At 38.2% G+C, this 22,829-nt stretch overlaps 1 protein-coding gene across 1 annotated transcript in view; it reads right to left on the minus strand.

Annotated features, from left to right (window-relative positions):
• The window catches only part of PGM5 (phosphoglucomutase 5), a 70,484-nt gene that overhangs the window by 44,012 nt on the left and 3,643 nt on the right, over positions 1–22,829 (minus strand). The window contains exons 2-6 of the mRNA XM_014965135.1: positions 17,480–17,642; positions 14,836–14,982; positions 11,837–11,962; positions 8,775–8,965; positions 7,711–7,865 (exon numbers count right to left, since the gene is read on the minus strand). Of these exons, the coding sequence (XP_014820621.1) occupies positions 7,711–7,865; positions 8,775–8,965; positions 11,837–11,962; positions 14,836–14,982; positions 17,480–17,642 (782 nt within the window). The remainder of the gene's footprint in view (positions 1–7,710; positions 7,866–8,774; positions 8,966–11,836; positions 11,963–14,835; positions 14,983–17,479; positions 17,643–22,829) is intronic.

Consider the following 22,829-nt stretch of genomic DNA (forward strand, 5'->3'; position numbering starts at 1 on the left):
AAGTTCAGAAGTATCCCATACATTGAGAGAGGCTCCTTCTCATCTTTGGCTGAGCAAGTATCTGAGAATCTGACTGCTGCTGTCCCAGAAAGTGCTAAGAATATGACCTGCCATGACCACTGTGCGCAGCACATTTTCACCAGTGCAGGCCAGTATAATGAAACACTGGACAGCAAAGAATACAGCGGTCTTGCAACAGTGAAATAGACCACACTGTACTAAAGCGTACCAAATCCAGCATCAAAGAAGATACAGAGAAGAGGAAGACATCTCCTTAAAGATATTCTTCAAAATATTTACAATGATAAATCACCTCCATGGCTTAAAAAATATTCAGAGATGAAAGGATAACAGCTAGACTACAAGCACATTGTAGAAATAAAACTAAGAGGCACAGCTAATGAAAGGACATCAATGCCTTGTAATGAGAGTTGGTTTTTTTCTCCACAGTTTTTTAAACATATCATATATGTGTAAATAAAACATTTAGCTGTGTAACATATTTGAAAGCTGGTACAGAAAAACTACCGTAGTTTACTAAATATAAAAATATACCAAGGACATGTATGTCTATTTTTAATATTACAGTGTTCTTCTAAAAATTACAAATAGAAGAATTTTTTAACAACAGCACTCAAGAAGTTTGTATTAAGCCTCAAACATGTTAAATTATGTTCATGAAGGTTTTATGCAGTTGTCTTTCTGCAGCATTCCAGAACAGAACTTGTCCTTCTGCTCCATCTAATTTAAAAACTGCTTGTATGTGACATGGACTCAGCTTGACAGAGGTGTCTTAAAAAATTCACAGCAAGCCTATTCCAGATAAGAGGAAGTGAGACTGACTTATCCTACTGAAGGAAGATAAAAAAGACCGAGGTCACAACTGGCATAACTTGAACAAATCACAGTCAGAGTGAATGCAGTATCAACTGTGTAGAAAGATGTATTTATATCTTGGAGACATCTTTATGTTGGAAGATTCTTTTACAACTCAACAGTAAAGGACGTTCACATAGAAAAAGAAACACACAGATCCTATCCTGCCTTTGGCACAAACTTCATTAAAACAGATGATCAACAATACAGAAGAAAAGCAGATGGCTGAAAAGAAACAATAAGCTACAGATTCACAAGAAAAGACAGACCAAAAAAAAATAATCCATGCGGTAATTGTAAATTAAGAATTCAAGCAAATAATCACAAAGGCACTAGTGGACTGTGATGTGCTGTCCTCCATGGCCAGAGTTTCTTTAATTGCTACTGCTTATTAGCAAGTGATAAAAGGCCCTGTCTAATAGTTCATCCAAAAATGTTTTTCATTGTTACAGAGGAAAGACTAAGCTTTACAGGAAGGAGCAGAAGCACTTACGTTGGGCAATACACTACTCAACAAAACATACAGGAAGGGTCCAACGCTTCAAAAGGAAAGCAGGTCTCAGTTTGTATTCCCTTGTTGAGACCTCGGTTTAGACCACTGACTCCCAACAGCACTGTCCTTGCTGGTACCAGGCCCCATGTACCACCTGCAGAGGAACAGTCAGGTCTTCTTTCTTCACCTTCCCATCCACTTCTGTCAATTGTTGTGAATTGCTTGACTTTGACATAGCACAGTATGCACTAGTTCATTATTCAAGTTTCATTATGCCCTTGTGGTTTCTTTCTACTATAACTGCATTGTAAATGGGAAGGAGAAATGTTCGTTGTTTGTTAGTAGAGATAATTTGCTTCTCTAGTGCTTCCAGGTAGGAGAGATAGAAGCAAACTGATCTAAGCTGAGAATGAAGAGAGGACCTCTTCTTGCATAATTCCTACCAACCAGCCAATTCCTTCTTTGTTTCCTAATTCTCTCAATGACGTAGAAACACCTGCAGTGCTCCTCTCTACACAGTAAGAGAGAGGAACTGACCTGATAAAAATCACAGAATCACAGAATCACCATGGTTGGAAGGGACTTCTGAGATCTTTGAGTCCAACCTCAAAAAAACAAACGAACAAACAAAAAACCCAACCAAACAAACAAAAAACCCACAACAACAAAACAAAACCAACAAAACAAAAACCACAACACCCCATCACATCACACCCCACCACAAACCAATAATCTTGGGCACTAAAGCATGCCCTGGAGAGCCATGTCTACGCGTTTCTTAAATACCTCCAGGGATGGGGACTCCACCCCCTCCCTGGGCAGGCTGTTCCAGTGCCTGACCACTCTCTCAGTAAAGTCATTCTTCCTAATATTTAATCTAACCCTCCCCTGCCGCAACTTCAGACCATTTCCTCTGGTCCTGTCATTATTCTCTTGGGAGAAGAGGCCAACACCCACCTCTCTACAATCTCCTTTCAGGTAGTTGTAGAGGTCAATGAGGTCTCCCCTCAGCCTCCAATTCTTCAAGCTAAACATGCCCAGTTCCCTCAGCCTCTCCCCATAGGACTTGTTCTCTAGGCCCCTCACCAGCTTGGTGGCTCTCCTCTGGACACGCTCCAGCAGCTCAATGTCCTTCTTGTAGTGAGGGGCCCAAAACTGAACACAGTACTCGAGGTGAGGCCTCACCAGTGCCCAGTACAGGGGCACAATGACTTCCCTACTCCTGCTGGCCACGCTATTCCTGATACAGGCCAGGATGCCGTTGGCCTTCTTGGCCACCTGGGCACACTGCTGGCTCATGTTAAGCTGGCTGTCCACCAACACTCCTAGGTCTTTTTCTGCTGGGCAGCTTTCCAGCCACTCTTCCCCAAGCCTGTATCATTGCCTGGGGCTGTTGTGACCGAAATGCAAGAAGCAGAAATTCAGACTTTGCCATAACTGGGAAGCTTTGCTAGATAGCTGGGCAAAATAATTGTAAGAAGACAGATGAATTAATACTTTTCATCCTATCTTTGTGTTCTTCATTGCTGCTCATAACGTTTGGGGCTTCTGTCCAAAAGAAACAAGCAAAGATTCCTGTTGTGCTTCAGACGAAATGGATCCCACTCTAAACCAGCACCACCAATTTAAGAGTTTCTTGCTGCCAGGGTCAGCCTCCCTTCTGCACCCAAGCCAGCCTGTTTAGAGCTCATTACATCTCTGCCCTTCACTGCATAAAGGCATTTCTTTAAACACGTCAGAACAGCCACTGTCACTGCAGGCCCCCTTGAAACCCGCCCCTATCTGACCAGGTAGTGAATGGACAATCAGCAGACTGTCAAAGCTGGAATGCACGATGGGCTTCCACCTCTAAAGTGACAGTGCTGCCTGGTAAGGTGCTTAGCTTTGCTCAGGGCAAGAATAATCAGAGCACGTACATGCTGTTGCAATGGCCTGGCTGTGGAAACAAGGTATTAGATAACACTAGTCACAGCAGAATTCTCTAAACAAACCTCTTTTCCCGTACCAACTTGACTGCTATTTTCCACACCCATTCAGCTTCATAATTCCTACAGAATAATAATTCCTACTCACCCTTGTGATTCTCATTTCGTAGACCGTTAGTTAACATCTCAGTATTTAATTTCCTTTCCTGTTATGCAGGCATCAGATAAATCATAATACAAGGATATGAAAAAGAATAGTTTGTTGAACAGGGTACACATTCCTTTGCATTCCCCACACGAAAAAGAACACCAACCTAAGGGTATGTATTGCCAGAGAATTGAAGTCTGGGGACGTACTGCCACAATCCTGTTATGTTGGAGCATATTAAAGCAGATGTTTCCTGTCAAGTGTTACACTCCCTACAGTGCATACTAGTATATTCAAGGAGTCACTTTAAGCAAACACATGTGGATGATAAACATTTTAAGTGAATTCTCTTGTAACCCACCGCTCCATTTGTTAATGCTGTATTCCTAAGCAAAATTTAAGTCCTCTGATTTATCCCTTCCTTCTGTTTAAAGTTTAATAATGCACTGTGAATAACTACTAACACATCATTATCATGCACACAAGTGAACAAAGCATCAGATTTTCAAAATCTTTTCTTTCAAATACTAAGTATGACCTTTTTTATAGCTAAGGAAAAGCTCTAGTAGGTATGGACATCAAAAGATGCATGTCTAGTACAATGACTTAGGCTCAGCTGTGGCCACGCAATATGGACACGCCATAAGAAGAGGTGTGTTTCTTTGCTCTCCAGCATAGACTTCAGGAGAGAGACCCATGACCTCAGAAGACAGTAGCCAAGTGGACAAGCATTGATGCAATTCCCTCACGTGACAGCTACCAAGGTCCAGAAGCAGGTCAAAAGCCACAGTCAGGTACACTACAATAAGATTTACTTTGGAGACACAAATTCAATTGCATCTTTCAGACAACAGTGGCGCTCTGAGGACCAAAGAAGTGCTGTTACAGAGACATTGTGATGACACCATCAGATACAATGAAGCATGCCTAGCAGAAGCAGAATACATCTTTCTCTCACCAAAAAAAATTAAGGAATGTTCACATGCAAGATCCTTTTGACCAGGAATCGTTGTTTCCCTACTCCGCTAACCCCCATTGGGAGAAGATTTCCAAGCATTTTAGTTTCTTATAGAGTAGTGACAGTATTATCAAATCCCAGTTAGATGTGTCTGAAGTTAGCATTTCCTAACTTCTAAGGAAGATTGAAACCTATCTCAAGTAGAACACGTTTCATTTCTTTTCCTAGATGCTACTTCTGCTATCCTACCGCACCTGACATTACAAATGTTGCCATTTCCTTGTCAATCATCTTTATTTTAACAGTTTCTCAATTTCTAGTGCTAAAACAACAAAATACAATAAATAAGGAATATCAGCACTCGACAGCACAGCATAAATATTTTTAAGTCTCTGTTAAGTGGGCTCTCCCCGCCTTGTTAATCAAGTCTTGTTCTTATCCTTGCCCATACTATTACATGATGTAGACAACGGTTGGCCCTGAACGTGCTTTTCCTTTATTTATTTCTTCTAATTCATGAACAAAAAGGCTTTTCAAAGTATTTTTAAACAACCATTTCCATGGAACTGAATGGTACTGAATACGCATTAAAGGCCAAATCATGACTAACTCAAGCTATCATACTTCAAGAATAAATCTAGCAAGATAAGTAGGACAAGTCTAGGAAACCCATGGACGTAGACTGGTATGAATAAGAACAAAACTTACCACTTAATCTTTGTAAATAAGAAGGTCTGCTATGCATCTACTATCTCAAATGGAATAAATGCTAATTTGAATTAATGACAGTCTAGGTGTAAGAAAAATATTTAAGTAATTAAGGGACCTGTTTTAGAAGTTGCACTGCATGTACATAGCAGGGTTCCCAGCAGGGGAGCTACAGGTATCAGACATCACATTCTGGAAGAGAATGGAATTCCCCTTCTATTGCAGGAGAACAGACTGAGGTTTTAGAATTCTAATATTAAGCCTTATACTGGTGTGCTAATTCATCATAGAATTGCTAAATCTTGGTTTTTTTTTCCTATTTGCCTCATTGTACTACGAATATTCTTGTTCTTCCAAAAGGCATTTTTTTTAATTTTTTTTTTCTTGCAGGTTGGCTCATTAGTCCATGGGAATGGAATCAGGAATGCCTTACACATATTCTTTTAAACTCACTGTTTCACTGTAAGATTTTGCTGACACTACGGGAACTGTCCCTTATGTTTATAGACACATGAAACTAGAATTCAGTTCAATATGAAACCTATACTGCGAATCAACCTCTGTGTTATCCACTTCTTCAAGCAATATAATGGATTTCAAACAATGACATTCTACTATTTTACTGTAAAATACCTCTTACAGAGAACCATCTTTCCTGGAAGTTCATCAGTTCCTTATGGTGGGCCCCACTGGAAATCCTGGAAGGCATGATGGCTCACCATTTCATGCAGTGAACCTCTAAGGAACTTGTTTATTATACTGTGATCCAATCCACGTAGCTAGCTAATATATAGGAAAAGCAAATTGCTTAAGATAAATGTGATTTCAGGGCTACGCTGGGCTCTTCAGTGAGTGAATTCAGCACTGGTACTCATAAACTAAGCATATCATAGAATTTTGGCCACCAAAGCATGAGAATCTCTAGGCAAGATTATGGCATTTTTACAGAAAATTAAAATTCAGGTATTTGAGATTGTCATGCATGTAAATGAGTTACAAAACAAAACCGAGCAACTTTGAAAACATGTAAAATCTAGAAACATGTAAAATTTAAATCTTCCAAAAAACAAAGACAACCACAAAATGAAAGGCGGGGGGGAAATCAAATGCCCTAGATACAGACAGCAAACTTTGTAATAATAAATATTTGTAAGAAAGGCTGGGAAAATATTTACATCCTTCCATCATTATCAATTGCAGAGTTTTATTTTATAGTCAGACTTAGCTCCACAGAACTAAATAAGGCAGTAATCACCATCAGGCGATCTGTGCTCCAGAAGGTCAAGTAAACATAATTCAAATAGTCCTAGTGTTATTGAAGGGGACTTCAGTACATTAATACTTTCTGACCTATTTACCGAACTTTAAGAAAGAAGACAGACAAACATATTTAAATGTCACTGTTTCTTCAAGACTTACAGGAATGCAGATGTCCCAATTTGTATATCCAAAATGAACCTCTATTTTTCTATTTCACTATCATAGCAACTTTCACTTAAACAATGAGATTTTTGGATCTCTAAACAAGCCAAATACAATATTCTCAACAATATTCTCAAGAAAAAGCAAAATAAAGCAAACCCTTACCTAACGGTATTTCCTTAAACTAGAAAAGCACCTACAAGTAAGGAATATGTCTCACTGTCCATCATTAGAGGAAGCTGCTAGCTCTGAATTTAGTAACTTTTATAAATGTCCTGAATAGGCAAGCAAACTAATATCCTTGCTTTTCAAAGAGCAATCAATCTTTTCATACAGGCAACATTTCACTTTAAAATTACTGTTTCCTGATCAGACATGTTTAACAGGGGCAGCAGATTATTCCTGTTTTAGTAAAGCTATGCAATCAGATCAACACTGAAACACAGCCATCTCAGTGAATGCTCTTTCCACACAGAATATATAAGGCCATACCATTTAGCTTAATCCTTTTATGTTGACATTTACAGAACATTTAGGCCTGGCTGAGACTTGGTCAAAATTCAGCTGCTAACACAGGATGCACATTCAGCAAATCTTTTAAGAGCAGATTGGACTTGTCAGAAATAGCTTAGGTATACTTTTAACCTGCCTTGGAACTGAGAATGTATTTCATGACTTCTTGCAGTTCCTTCTGGGACATTTTCTGTCATAACAGATGATACACTTCAACTGCTTAAAATAAGAGGGAGGATTTGTTTGGATTTTTTCTTTTAATGCTTGTTTAGTACTGAATTAGTGCTTTATCTGTTTTAACCTTCCATGACTTTCATACGAAGGGCTGCTAGATTTGGCTGTAAATCATTGTTCACTGATTAAAAGAATGAAGTTATTTTGAAAAGGAATTACCAGTCAAGTCTTTGTACTCTTAAAATGATTTAACCTTTTTCTTTCTTTTCTAGGCTGACTTAAACTATTTTCATCCAAGTAAAGTTTGGTAAAATTAGTCTAGATAAGATCAAAATATCATTGAAAATAGTTTAAAAAAATGAAGCACATAAATATTGTGAAAATTAGAAGCTCTTATTAAAAGATTTCACAATTTTGGAACTGCTAAGGAGTACAAAACAGGGAACTAAGTAATGTAATGATCAAGGTGATACAAATTAATGTTTAATCTTACTTGTCAAGGGCTGTGCTGGTAGGCATGCTCCTACCAAATCCTCGGACACCCATCTGACAGAAGTATGGAATGCAAGACAGATTGGCAGCGATTATAGCCAATGAATCCGACGCGTTAACAAAGAAACCATTTTGGCCAAGGATCATGTAGCGGTCCTGGAGAAGACAAGAAATTAAAAAAAAAACATCTTAAATCTTGTGTTTTGATAATTTCTTTTATTAGACCCACTGTAGATGGCGGGGGGGAAGTCAGAGGGGAGGGGGAAGAGCAAGCTTTGGGCATCCCTCTTCAGGCAGAATAATTTATTGGCATCGTCATGGCAGGCTTATAATCTCACTGTCACACCATCACTCCCTCCAGCCTTGCAAATCGCAGTTCCAGATCAGTCCATAGCAGCTTCAGCCTCCTACATGCTACTTCAGTAGGTCTGTTCCTGCCAGGGAATGCTTGTGTAGGAGAATCTTTTTGCCAATGACACACACTATGCAGGGAGTAGGAGGGTGTTTCATGTTTACTGACATCAGAAAATTGTTCTGTTCTGTTCTTCATAACCTTTTTCATCTTTCTCCCACCCTGTCAGGACAGAAAGCTGTTTCTGTAATACTTTGCTGTTTATAATGTTGATACTATACCATTAAAAAATATTTAAACAAACAGAAATTATGATCCAGTGCTTTATTTAGCTAAGAAATCCCTCAGTTTACAATGTTAACCAAAACTTGGTTACTACTTACTGTGACAAGTCCATTTCATCTATATATGCTCTGTCGTCCTATCGAGGGAGTAAAAGTGTTACACCAGTACAAGATAAAAACACCTTAATATTTAAAGAATTCTCAGTCTGGATCCAAATCCCGCTTGATTTGCAGTCATCTGCAGTGACAAGCTGCAACATATGTGTCTGATTTATGGGTTGCAAATGCTGTCATCTGTACCTGAAAGTAATATCCTTTCCGCTTTGAGGGCTTACTGAAAAGCAAATAAATTATACTTACATGTCCCATATCTGACCCCAGACAGAACAACAACTATGGTGAAACCTCCAGACAGATCAAAATACTTACTCCGTCAGCATCAAAAGCAGCTCCAAATCCGTACTCTCCACCTCTCATAGCCTCCAGCAAGGCAGTTGCATACGTTAAATTGGGATCAGGAGGCTGTCCACCAAAGTCCTCCAGAGGAATACAGTTTATGGCAGAATTTGCAGGAGCTCCCAACTCATCACACAGGATTCTTCTCACATAAGGTCCCATAACTGCAAAAACAGAAATCTGCCATGTAATCACAAAAGCATATGCTTGACATTCAAATTTTTCACAGCACCATGAAGACTTGATACAAAACATACTCTTGACAATTCTATACATCTGTCCTGGCAAAAAAATCCAAACTATTACTTCACAGAGGAGTATGTGATTGTCCCCCTGCTAAGCAATCAATTGCCAATTCAGCACTAAACCACAGTTCCCCACTAGTGGAAGCAAAAAAGTAATTGCTAAATGGTGAAAGATGCAAAATTTACCCATTGTTAAGTAAAGAAACTATCATACACCTAGAGTATTTTTCCTCACTAGAATAAAAATCAGATGCTATTCTATATGTTCTGGAATGCAAACAACAGTTTAACACATAATAGCAAGGAAAGTAGGGGAATGCAAGGGAAAATAAACTTACCTCAACATTCCAATTCATATTAAAATTGTAACAGGTTTGTCCACCAAAGAACTTTACCATATCGTAGTTACTACCATGTAGATAAGAAACAAAAACTTTTTCAAAAACTAACTCCAAAATAACTTCTTTATTTTGTTGAAGATATGGCCAAGATATATAGTAGCTCATGCTACTATATATATCACAATTATTGTATGCAATGCTGTGGGATGTCCTGAAACATCACCCAGATTAATTTTGGAGCAGCATTTTATTTCACCTGAAATTCCAGATTAATATCTCAGGCCTTTTCTTTCCCATCTTAATTTTAACCACAGAGTGAAAGTATAGAATGTTCTATCATTTAACCAATGCATTTTCATTTTAAACAAATATAAGGAATATTTTCCTAGTCTTAATAGCAAATTTCTATCATTTCAGTCCAGAAGTAAAAGGATCCTGAATACATACGCACCTTGAAATGCAGTCATTATCAAACTGTCCAGAACATTGTTCAACCCCACAATCAAATCTTTTGCTTCTGTGGAGAAACTGCAATGTTTGTTGTGTATGAAATCTACACTTGTGCATTGGGCAGCTGAGCAGACACTCACAACGGATTGAGATGTCTGCGTCCCTCAGGCAGGTGTGAACAGGTCACTCAGAGGTTAAAAATTCATATTTCTCCAGTCTCTTGTGCTCTCTCTTTCTCCTACCTTGCTCCCAAATCTTGCTAACTGAAGCAACTGTAACCTGAGCTAAAACTATGTGAGAAACCTGTGTTCAAGAAAATTTAGATGCTAATTCTTCAAAATGCACAGTAAACAATGATTCAGGTTCTTATCAAGAGTAGACACCTGACAAATTATTCTTTTCTATGACAATGTTAAACTATCAATGTCTACAGGCATAAAAGCATATTCTAGAGTTGTAGACTTCAGATGAGAGTTTGTCCATGTACACATGTGGTCCTCTCTAACGTTCACTGTGTTGTGGCTGCTCACTCACTTTTGGCTAATGCATCTCATCCAGAAAGTCTCTTGATCTGATGATACCAAGAGAAGGACGAATTCCAAATGTCTTTGGTAGACTGCTCCAGTGGCTATTTACTGATACCCATAAACACGTGAGATACATTTCAATTTGAATTTGTCTGGCCTCAACTTCTCACTATTGATTCTTTTTGGTATTTTTGAGTATAGAAGACAGAGAAATAATTTTTGTTCAGAAAAAAAAGAACAAACAAAAATTTCTCTGTGGACTAAATAAATATTCTTGTATACACTTAGTGTATGTTTACTGCGTATTATTATATGCCTATTTCTCCACCAAGATACAAAGTCATAAAGGCAATTCTCTATGACTTTGTAAATAAAGTAAACAAACTCAGTCCTTTAAACTTTTTGTGATGCATCAGTTTTTCTAACCCCGAGCCAGACCATCCGTCTTTTCAACCACATGTAAAATTTTTCAAGACCCAGTTGTAGATGTGCACATCAGAGCTCTACACACTTTCAGTGACGCTCTCCCCAGTACTGTACGTGGCAGAAGGCAGTGCCTTCCTCATTGCTCCCTCTGCATTGTTCAAGAACATCATCTCCCCTTTTGCTGCAGCCTGGCAAAACTGGCTGTATGCCCACTGTAATCTCTTGCCACAGCCTGTGAACTGGGTGTTCACGCTGACCATATACCTGCTGTGATGTTTTGAACAATGACTATCACACTGCACTAGATGATAGAATGCTTTACAAAAGATTTGTAAGTCTATCCAGCAGACCAACATTGGTCTGTTTTTGTAATCCCGTTAAAGAATGATACATGGTTTGTTTGATGGAATTTGTTTCCCATAAGAAAATGTTGTACATCATTATCTGTAGTTATTTTTTCATGATGTAGCCTAAGATAGATCTCATACTGATCTATGTTTCCCCAAGTGACACAGCTTATAATTTTTAATATTGGCACAAAACTGGTCCCCTCGCTGTCTTCTGTGTCATTTTCTTTCATCTTGCCCCCTTGCCCACTGAAATTTTTTAACAGTTAACGTTAGCGAGACAGAGGTCTCCGCCAACTCTTTAAGGACTCTTGGGTGCAATTTATTCAGACTTAAATATTTTATACCATTTAAAATTTGCTCTTAGTAGAGACTTTTTTGAAAACTCCTTGGTTACTGCAACATAATTCATCACCCTCTTACAGCAAGATTACCTCATTCTGCATGCTTCCAAACGCAGAAAGAGAACATTTATTGGACACATATGCCTTCACTTCTTAATCAAGAAAGATAAGGCTCTTTGCCTAACAAGGGACCTAACCCATTGTTAAGATTGCCTTTGTTACTAGTATAATATTCAAATCTTTCCTTATCACCCTTGCCCTTACTTAAAAGTCTGACTTTTATATGCTGTATCGTTATTGAGGAATTACTGCAGTGCACCTACAATTTTTTCCTGATATTAGCTTAAGCTCATACCTCCATTCATGGCATCAATCCTTATTTTAATCTGGTTGGGTCCAGTCAGCAAATTTCTGATTGCATTGAAGTCAAAGATACTTCGAAGGAGATTGAGGTAGATATCCACAGAATCCACAATTTCCACTAGAAAAAATAGGTAGCAAAAGATTACTACAGTTCACACATGGAAAAATATCTCTTCCAGCACTCTTCCACCAGCCATGCACATCAACCAAAATCAGAGTATGCAAACTCTACATCACATGGATTTGCTCTGAAGCCCATAGAGGCAAAGTCAAAGACTTCCACTGATTTCAGCGTGGCTACCATCAAGCTTTAAGCCTTGCAAAGATCAGTAGTTTTGCCTGCTAAAGAACTGTAGAGATAATGTAAGTTGACAATTCCTATTTCACTGAAAACATCCATGATAGTGCAATATATTAAAGAAGTCTATTTGTCATTCAATAAATCACTCAACAACTTTTCAAGCTAAACAGGTTTCTTCTCAAAGGATGGAAAATGTCCACAAATTCTATTATTCTATCTGACAGCAGTATCTATCTGCATCATTCCATCAGGAGAGACATACAGCCTGTTCTTCTTGGTTTGAGCACCTGGAATATCTGCCTCCAGTTTGTTGTCAATCTACCACAATATTCCTGCATTTTATATCTCACTGATTTAGGGAAGTTAGGCTCAGATACAACATCTGGTTTTTGCTAAGGTCTTGCTAATTTGAATTCTAAATTCAAAACGCAGAGAACTGTATTTTTTCTAGGTCTTTTGGATGTAAAACATTAAACTAAAATGAATTAATGGAAGTAAGTCTGTCATAACGAAAGCAGTTACCAAACAACTGTCAAAAGCCATGCTTCTCAGTCATCTTGGAACGTACTACTTTTCCTGATTAAATTAAAAAGCATATGTTATACAAATGGCTTTTTATCTGGTTAAATGAGTATCTTTAAATATTTTAGTTACAAGTGAAATTATTACTTAGAATATCAGCCAGGTTTCCTCAGACACACTGACCTCACCCTAATGCTCTGCTTTAGGATAACATGAAAATGACACAGACATTTTTTGAGCCTGAGAATAACACTTAGAAAAGATTGTGAAAGGACACTTGAACGAAGAAACAAAAAAAAAAAAGGTTCTCAGGGCTGAAAAAAACCTGTAAAACCTATTTGAAAATAAGTTAATTCTATGGCACATGTTGAAACCCAAGGATTCACTAAAATTACATTACTGCCTATTTTCTATGTCCTGCTCCTAACAAGGTTTAAGTGGGCTCTAAGCTTTACACAAATGAAAAAATGCCTCAACTTCAGCAGAGCTCCTCACACATGTTAAGATAAATTGCATGCAGGATTAAAGTTTAAAAATTATTTTAGCTCCTGTCAAACCCAACTGGGTTAACTCTCAGTTGCTTCAATGCCTCTGTAGCCTTGATCCACAGCAGTTAGTTCATACAACTGAAAGAAGCAGAAGTTTTAAATACATCAGGTAGTGTTTTAAAATATTTTTCAAATTATTTTCATTCTTTCTGCACTTTCATTCTGCACTCAGACTTGTGTAAACTAAACTTATTTGTGCACTTGTAAGCCATTTTCATGGCTTCCATTAGCGATCCCTGGGAGCTCTGCTCTCCCAGGATGATGTATTCTGGGAAGAGATGACTGAGAAATTATTTTTCCTTAGAAAAACATTCAAGCAAGTTGAAATTATTTTAAATCCATTTTCATACTACATGTTGGGTGGGGGGTGTCTCATTTTCATTTAGAAAAATTAAATTTGGAGAGATTAAAAAGTTGAAAAAGCAAAGTTTAAGTCTGTGGCAATCATATGATTCCAGAGTGGTGCTGCAGCTGAATTGTCTTTGGTTGTTGTTTGCCTAAAAAGCCAAACATGTTCTTTGCAATCCAAAAAGCTGTTTAAAAAAATAATGTTTTGGTGGAAAATAAATTGCCTTTAATTTTATTACACCAGGAATGAGGAACAGTTCATGAGGCCACACAGAGTTTTACAGTATTTGAAATACGGTCTGGACCCCTTCCCTTGCTTTTGACTCCTTCAGGAGAAAATGCTTGTGTTAGCTCATTTTCAATCAAGTGTAAGCATAAAAGTATTCACGCGCTTAAAATTAAACATATGCTTAAGCACCATCCATTGGATGTATAGTGCCTCACACATGCCACAACTTTTCAGTAAGTGTGAACAAAAAATGATTAAATTGAGAGTCTCACAAACTCAATTAGATTTACATGAGCAAACAATTCCTAGTCCAAAAATGTTTGTGTTTGGTGTTTTAACTACCTAAGCATATATATTTGGCAAATGTATTTGGCTAAATGATGAGACCTGATGCACTTAAAAGTCCATAACTCAGCTCCCTTATGTGCAAAACAAACACAACACTTGCTTATACAGCCTAATATTTTGAGCCATAGAATCATAGAATCATTTAGGTTGGAAAGCACCTTTAATATCATTAATTCCAACTATTAACCTAACACTGCCAAGTCTACCACTAAACCATGTCCCTAAGCACCACATCTACACATCTTTTAAGTACTTCCCAGGATGGTGACTCAACCACTTCCCTGGGCAGCCTCTTCCAATGCTTGACAAGCCTCTGGGTGAAGACATCTTCCCTTATAGCCAATCTAAACCTCCCCTGGTGCAACTTGAGGCCATTTCTTCTTGTCCTATCACCTGTGACTTGGGAGAAGAGACTGAGCCCCACTTCACCACAACCTCCTTTAAGGTAGTTGTAGAGAGCAGTAAGTCTCCCCTCAGCCTCCTTTTCTCCAGGCTAAACGACCTCAGTCGCTCCTCGTAAGACTTGTGGTCAAGACCCTTCACCAGCTTCATTGCCGTTCTCTGGACACACAAACTTGTAGTAAGGTGTTTTGAAGAATCAAAGTTCTGTTTAAATATTTACTCATTATCATTCTGCAGCAATTCTAACATTTAAAATCAATGGATGTAGCATGCATAAGAGCACACACTGATACCTCGGAAAGGTTTGAATTTGTTCTCCAGATCAAATTCTTGTCTTCCTAGGCGTGATAAATCAACTCTGAGGTCAGGACAAATGGCATATTCCTCCAAGGTTTTGCTGATTTGATAGATTTTATCTGAAACTATATCTGGAGCAGGCCCTACAAGAAAGAAAGAGAATGTGGTGGCTCATTTTTTAAGAATGAAGGTTCTCTATTTAAAAAGCAAATGCTATAGCAAACATTTTTGTGAATATATTGGAGCTATTAAGGAATAAACCCAAACAAAGAACTATAGTAAATAAGGTCTTTCAGTGTAACACAGGTTTAAAACATTTTTTGAAAAAACATAGCATGGAAATACAATGCGTTACTCACAACATGTTGGTTCCAACAGAGTATTTAAATCAATCATTATCCAGGGCAGGGGGGATGAGGGAAGCAAAAAACACAACCATCTTTCTTGGGGTTTATTGCACAAAGATTGCCATTTTTTACTCTACACAAAATCTCAACATATGTACTAAAGGAAACCATGTCCTTCAGCAGCAGTTTCTGGTGTTTCATAGGGCTTTCTGCAAACTCACACTTGTGAAGGTGAGACAGCTTCGTGTTTCACATTATTCATTAGACATAATTATCATTTTAAGAAGTCTTACCCGTTTCACAATGGTGTTCTCTTGCAGTTTTCCTCCAATGGCTTAATGAAATCTATCTTTGTTAGAATTCCAAATACCTTAATTACTTAACAGGTAATTATGACTTGGAACAGTTATGTCATTCAGAAACACAAATCACATCTCACTTGTGCATTACTTCTATTGCCATATCCTGAAGATTGGCTCTATTTTTAAACATTTACTGTCAATCAATTAAAAGTTGCAGGCTTGGTGCAAAAACTACCAGATGAGCTATGCCATATGTAATGTGAGAGTTGAGTCTCAGTTACAACAAAATCCTTTTCTGGCTTATCTGACTCTTCATTGCTTATATTAAAGCCACACTTCCACTCTGAAAAATTACTTCATTTATTCTCTTTTACACGCTCTCTCATGATCCAAAGCCTTCTCAGTGCTAACTTCCCACTCCCACAGCAATGCTGCTATATTCAGTGCAGCTTTGCCATGTAAATTAGCATGTTCCATCTCAGATGCATTAAGGCAATACAATAAGCAACAGTCATTTAACTCTGCATTTTGCTTAGAAATGGGTGTCCTACTCATCAAATCCAAGCCCATCCGAGGGGTGAGGACAGGTTTCATTAGTTCCAGATCACCCTTGATAGATGGATGTATTGTCTACTGACATTTCCAGCTAAGGACTTCCCCACAGTGTCCCCCTGCGTTCTCTCCCTCAGCAACAGACACAAACCACTTCTGACTGACCTGGCTCTGCCCAGGAGACTGAGCGAGAACGCAGAGCAACAATAGCCTTCCCTAGGAGCTTGTCATGATGCCTAACTGCTCTCTCAGTTCAAAAGCCTTGCCTAATGCTTAACCCACATTTTCTCAGCTGCAGCTTAAACCAGCTACTTTTCACTATGTCCCCGCTGAATATCATAAATAATTGAACCTCGAGACCTGTGCTTGAGGACTGTTTCATATTTAAAGCTTTTTTGAATTTTCTTTAATAAGGCAAAGCACACTAAAAGAATGCCCCCAACTGTTACCCATTTATCAAATACATTTTAGGTGTTTCAAAGTTTATAGAGTGCTAATGCATCTAATGGTTTGGCTCTGGTATGTTTGTGCTGTGACCCTGGCTTTCTCACAGTCTGACCTTACACAGTCCCTTTAATCTCTCTGGGATTCAAGTCTATTCTGTTTACAAAATCACGCTGGTTTAACCATGCACATTTTTCAGTCAAACAATGGCCAAGAGAGAAGCATCCCCTTCTCAAGTTCTCCCACCTTCAAGATGGAGAAGGAAACATTTTTAAAGCACTTTCAGGTTTTTTCAGATGGAAAGCACTCTACATGTGTGAGGTGTACAAGGTGACAGGAATTGTCACCATGATGTTTTATGGGTGCACCAGATCTATAACTTAAAACATACCTAACGTGTAACATAACTACACGTTAGCTTGCTGATTTTGGAAAACAAGACATTAGCTATACACAGAAATTCCACTATGCAACAGTGGATAGTTAAATGGTTAAAATGGTACAACCCTCTCCCTGGATAAGAGTAGTTATTTCCTGGGCAAACATGAGAAGTGCTTTCTTCCATACAAGACAACGAGTTATACTGCTTACAGCACTTCTGAAATTACATGCTTTAAAGTAAATGCCAAGACAAGCAACGCAGAAATATGAGCAAAACAGAGCTCCCTCCAAGGCATCTTTATAAAAGGATCAGAACTGTTAGAATGATCTGGCAGACTATATAATACTATAAAAATGGGATGGCAAATCTCTTGTTTACAGAAATCTTACAGCTACCACATCAGTGAACATTTAATGTGCATTGTACAGAAACATGTAAATAAATACACTATTACTGAAAAAAATATGCATATATTCTTCATAGTTTTAACAGAATAAATTAAAAAAACATAGGTAAGTCAGATAGTTATCCTTGCCAGCATATTTTCATCATACCAAGATGAAATGTTGTACTGTGTAATTAACAAAAAAAAAAACAAAAACAAAAAACCTACCTCCATTGGCAACCTCAAACTTGACTCCAAACTCTCCTCCAGGTCCCCCAGGACTGTGGCTAGCTGTTAGAATAATTCCACCAGCTGCTTTGATCTTTCGGATGATACATGAAACAGCAGGTGTGGATAAGATACCATTCTGTCCAATAACCAATCTGCCGATCTAAGTGGAAAAGGAAGTCAAAGTACTCTGAATGGTACTGAACTTTTGAAAATTAATAAATACACACACACACATAGGTATAAAGATATAGGACAGAAACTGTGAAGTCCTAGCGTGGAACCTATTGTTTTGCAGACAAATGCACATACACAACTTGGTTGCATGTTCATCTAGAGTGCTGACAAAAAATATTGTATCCTGGCACATTTACACCCAGTGTCCCGGGTACTGACAGTAAAACAAGAGCACAGCCATGGCAGGGATCTGCAAAGCTCCCAAGCACAGCACTGGGCTATGATCCTGCTATCCAACCTTCCTAAGTATCTCCACGAAACAGCAAATCCCCTCCAGTATCAGTGTAGCTTAGGGCTGACTGTGTGGACTGGGGCTTTAAGCAGCATCAAAAGAGAACAGTAAGCAAATTGCTTTTCATGGAGCAGCCTTTCAGTGCAATCACAAATACCACTGCATACGAGGACCTGCCCTCTCTTCCAGTCACATCTCGGTTACCAAGACACCCTTGGATGTCCTGCCCTACAGAAAGCATTGCTCCTCCTCCAGCCATCAGTGACTCCTTGGCTATTTCAGATGAAAAGGGTGTGTTCCCCAGGGCACAGCCAAGCAGGGGAAGTTCCCACCATTCTTAAAGTAAAAAAAGCTTTCAGGTGGTGTTATTAAACACTGACTCAATGTGTTTGGTATTATGTGCAGTTCCACTGCAAGGTTCCAATTTCAAAACCTTGCCTCCATCCCCTACACAGATACTACAGTTTCAGCTCAACATAAATAATCTAGGAGTCAACCAGAAATACATTTACAAAGAAATACAAGAGATTTCCAGTTCCTGGGAAAAAGGCAGACACCAAAAAAAAGGAGGGGAGAAGGGGAGGCTATTGTCACAGATGAGAACTGAGGCAGATGCATACAGAGCTTAAAAAGGTATTGTGAAAAGTTGGGAGCTTTTTTAATACCCCCATGTTAAAAAAAAAAACAAAAACAAACAAACAAACAAACAAACAAAAAAACCCATCACCACTATTGAGTAGCAGTCTGGGAAGGAGACAGAGGGAGAGAGGGGGCAGGGGGTGAAAGGAAGGAGAGGCAGAATCACTCCCCATCCAAAAGCAGACTGGGAGTTCAACCTCAGACATCCTTCTCTAGTTTGAGGGAGGTTTGATAGCTCTACTGTCTGTGTGGCAAAGCAACAGCAGAGGAAGCATCACTACATGCCTCCTTTCTACAAAGAGACACTCCTTCATATGAAGGAATCAATAGATCACCAACAGATGACCACCTTCTGGGTCCAGCACTTGTATTAGGCCCTTGACTGTTGTTTAGAAGTGAGGTTCCAAAGAATTTCAGAAAAATAAAGGATTAATAGATGTTCTATTTAGCCTGTTTGCTAAATCCAACACCTGGATTTTTCCTGTTGCTGAACAACTATAATAAAAAAAATTACCAACTTCTAAAGTAAGCATACTTTTTTTTGTAACCCTCAGAAAGCATAAACTACAGTTAGCCATTTCTCTTTCGCAGAGAACTACAAGATCTGCTTTCAAATTTAAAAAATGTTTAGAACAATGCATTCTATTAACTGAGATTTCTACCTCAAGATCTGATCACAGGATGATTTTTTTCCTACCTGGCTCTCTTTTCACAGTTTTTGCAGATAACCTTGAAGGCTATGGATTGTTGCTAGAAAACACAAAAGCTGTCAAAATTGTAAGTACAGGTCATGGAAAAGCTTCTGTGTTCATTTGACATGCCCTTGCTACTATTGGGAAAATGTTTTCTTTCACTGTCTTTTTTTTCTCCCAGGTTGAAACAATTCTGAAGGAAATGAAAAAAGAACAAGTTAAGAAATAAAAAAATTTGATTTCTCACTTTCCTACTCTAATGAAAATATTTTCCAGGGAAAACAAGTATCCTTTCCAGGAGAAAAAATGCAAATCAGCAGAACCCACATCTTATATTTCAACAGATTATTTTAAAGCAGAGCTTCCACTGACACGGTCAGTTGATGAGGGTGGAGTGTATGTACAGTTAACACATACAGTCCACAGCTGAACTTCATTCCTGCACACTTCAGTGGTATTGAACAACTTTATTTCCTATTTAAGCCTAACAATACAGTTTCACTGATTTACAACTGAATTATTAAGACCGATTCCATCTTCCTGATGCCAACGATAACATAAATACCTTTATTTGTGGAACAAAACATGACAGTGAATACAGTCTTCCTTTAAAATCAGATTAAATGTTATGCTTGCACATTGTGACAGCATTTACTAGCAATATTCTGTATCGCTTTCTATGTCTCTCCTGCCTTCCCACTCTTGCTTCTCCCTGAAGATAAAATTAAACAGTAATTTACAGCACGTGTATTTGTAAATCTCTCAATTTATAATAATTACAGGCCTTAGGAGCAATTTATTATTGCTTTATTAGGTATATGTCCTCCACTCCTAGCTCCAAGCCAAGTAAAGCAGTTGGTTAAATGTTCTTTCACTGATTACAGAAGAAAATTGGTATTTCTCTTACTGGTCAGACCTCTTCACATTTATGTAATGTTCTTCCCATCTTTTAATATGCTTTTAAATCTCCAAATGCTACATTTATGATGTTTTATCTATTCACATTCTGTATACTAAGCTACTTTAAATACTTTCAATGCTACACTATTTGTTACCACAGAAATACAATTCCTACATTGTGAAATAAGGATTTTCTTTAAAAAAAAAAAAAAAAAAAGCATAAGCATTTCCAGTTGTTGTGGGCTGACAACCGAAAGACATACATCTGCCTTAGGAAATGCATAGGGTAAAACTGCACCTATCAGCAGCAGCACTGAAATCACCAAGAGCTCCAAGGCTCACAAGCCTTGACACGCTTTTAGAATCAAGCTTAAGAAAGAAAACTTTCCATTAGCCACATAATTTACTGTTTTATTTAAACCAGTGCTATGTAAATAATTTGAAAGAGAAATAGAGGGTTTTTTCAAATTGTTCTGAATTTCAGTGTGTCCTTTTATGGTTTTTTTTAAAGTCCACGAAGCAGCTTTTGGACAACATGCCATGTCTTGCCAAGACTGTTGTATTAATGCTGTCATTTAATCCCTATTGCCAATTGTACCGAAGTATTAAAAAAAACCCAGAACACTGGGAAATAGATTTTAAAAAGCTTTCTTCCAGTCTATACAAGAGTCTGTCCCTGTACCTCTATTACGGAAAGAAAAGCATGATGAAAATAAATACTGAAAATGTTTGTTTTGAATATTGTCTCTCCCTTTTTTAAACTATGAAGCATGTAGAAAGCTAGGGCAATGACTCAATCTTCCAAATACAGCTGTCAGAAATGGGTGCCAGCTCTTAAAACAGCATTGTGTATGGGTAAGCACCAGGAAGATGACAGGAATTACATTTTGCAAAAGGCTTGAGAACAACAGCGAATCTATCTTGAGGTACTCAAGTATAAATGCATTTGCAGATGCATACAGGCTTACCATGAGCACGTTGCCTGTACTTCTAAATCTAAACTAGTGAGGTTTAGATTTTTGCTTTCATGCAAATCAAACCTTTTTTTTCTAAAGTAAGTAGAATACTTAGGTTATTCAGAATGCTCAAATCACCTGACACTATCTCTTCACCGCACCTTCATTTTTTTCATATTCAGTAGATGTTGCACAAACCAGTCTTCCCATTTTTCTGGATGTCCAATGTTAATATGAAGAGGAGAAATTTGCTTTGCCTTCAGCATCTGTCAAAGGCTATTATTTCTGTACTACTTAGAAATATTATTTATGATAGGAACTTCTATACTACAGAAATACACAATATTTAGTATTCTAAAGCAGGGATGTTGAAAGTGAAATTACATGAATGATATACAGATATTTTATTTGCGGTGACTACTGCAAAGAGCTTCACCTTATGTGAAGGTCTTCAGTGTTTTATGAACTCCCTTAGAATAGTACCTTAGACCTTCTAAGCATACACATACTACCCATCTTCCTCTGGTCTCTTCATTTTGGTGATAAGAATGCACAACCTCTTCCTCTCTTGGCCCAGAAGCTGTTCCTTTTGTCTCTGACCAAATACTAAACTGCCATTTAATTAATTTTAAGTAATGAACTCTCAGATTTACAGACATCTCTCAATCTGGGCTGAAACAGTAACCAAGCAATGTCCATGTACTGACTCACTATTAAAGTTCCAGTAATACCCTTCTGAAAATCTTGGACAGTTTCATAGTACGGAAAGATTATCTTTGGAATTCAAAAACTTGCATGGCTACGAGATCACAGTCATGTAATGTCTCTTCTAATACTGTGCTCCTACACCACGTTCTATTTTGTCACTCTGCTCTTAGTAGCAACAGCAGAAACAAAGACCATGATCCTCAGCAAACTGTTACAGCTGAAAGAATAGTCACCCTAACAAGTACTTCACAAGAACATTTTTATGCAATATTACCACTTGCAGCTGTGCACTTTCAGACGGTTCAGTTGATTACCATGGAGTCAGTTAATGCTTTTTCTAATTATTTTTCCCAGTGATCTCTCACATGCCTGAGTCAATTAAACTTGAAAGAATATGAAGCAAGCAGATTAATTATATCCTGGACAGCACAAGGCCGTGCCTTCCTATCTTTTACTACAGTATCCTAGACATGACTGAGTGCCCATGTTCAATGTAGAAACATTCATATAGGTGCAGGGAGGGAGGGCAAGATTTGCCTGGAAGTCTGTGAAAAATAAAAACAACATGGTATTACAAAGAACACAACTGGAAAACACTTTGCCATCTCAAACTTCTACAGCATTACTAGCAGTATTCCACGATCTCTATAGGATCTTGCTATGACTTTCCATATTCAGAGTATGATCATCAGCTTCTGATCTGCCACTGAGACCCACACATAGCAGCTGCTCATTCAAATGTATCCTAAACTTCACATAAAAAATGAGATATCACATCCAGTTGATGGGTCGAACAGAATACTTGCATTTAACTTGTAGTGGGACCATATTATAAAAAATAGAGCCTTTTATGACAGTTCTTCCAGACATTAAGGTACATCCCTACTACTGACAGGACAGGGATGAAAAGGGAGATGGAGCCTCAGATACTCTCCACTACCCCACTTCGGAAAACTGCTTGTTGCAACCTGGAATGGTACAGGACC

Source organism: Calidris pugnax, unplaced genomic scaffold (genome assembly GCF_001431845.1).
Source record: "Calidris pugnax isolate Ruff unplaced genomic scaffold, ASM143184v1 scaffold273, whole genome shotgun sequence".
In the NCBI taxonomy this organism is placed as follows: Eukaryota; Metazoa; Chordata; class Aves; order Charadriiformes; family Scolopacidae; genus Calidris; species Calidris pugnax.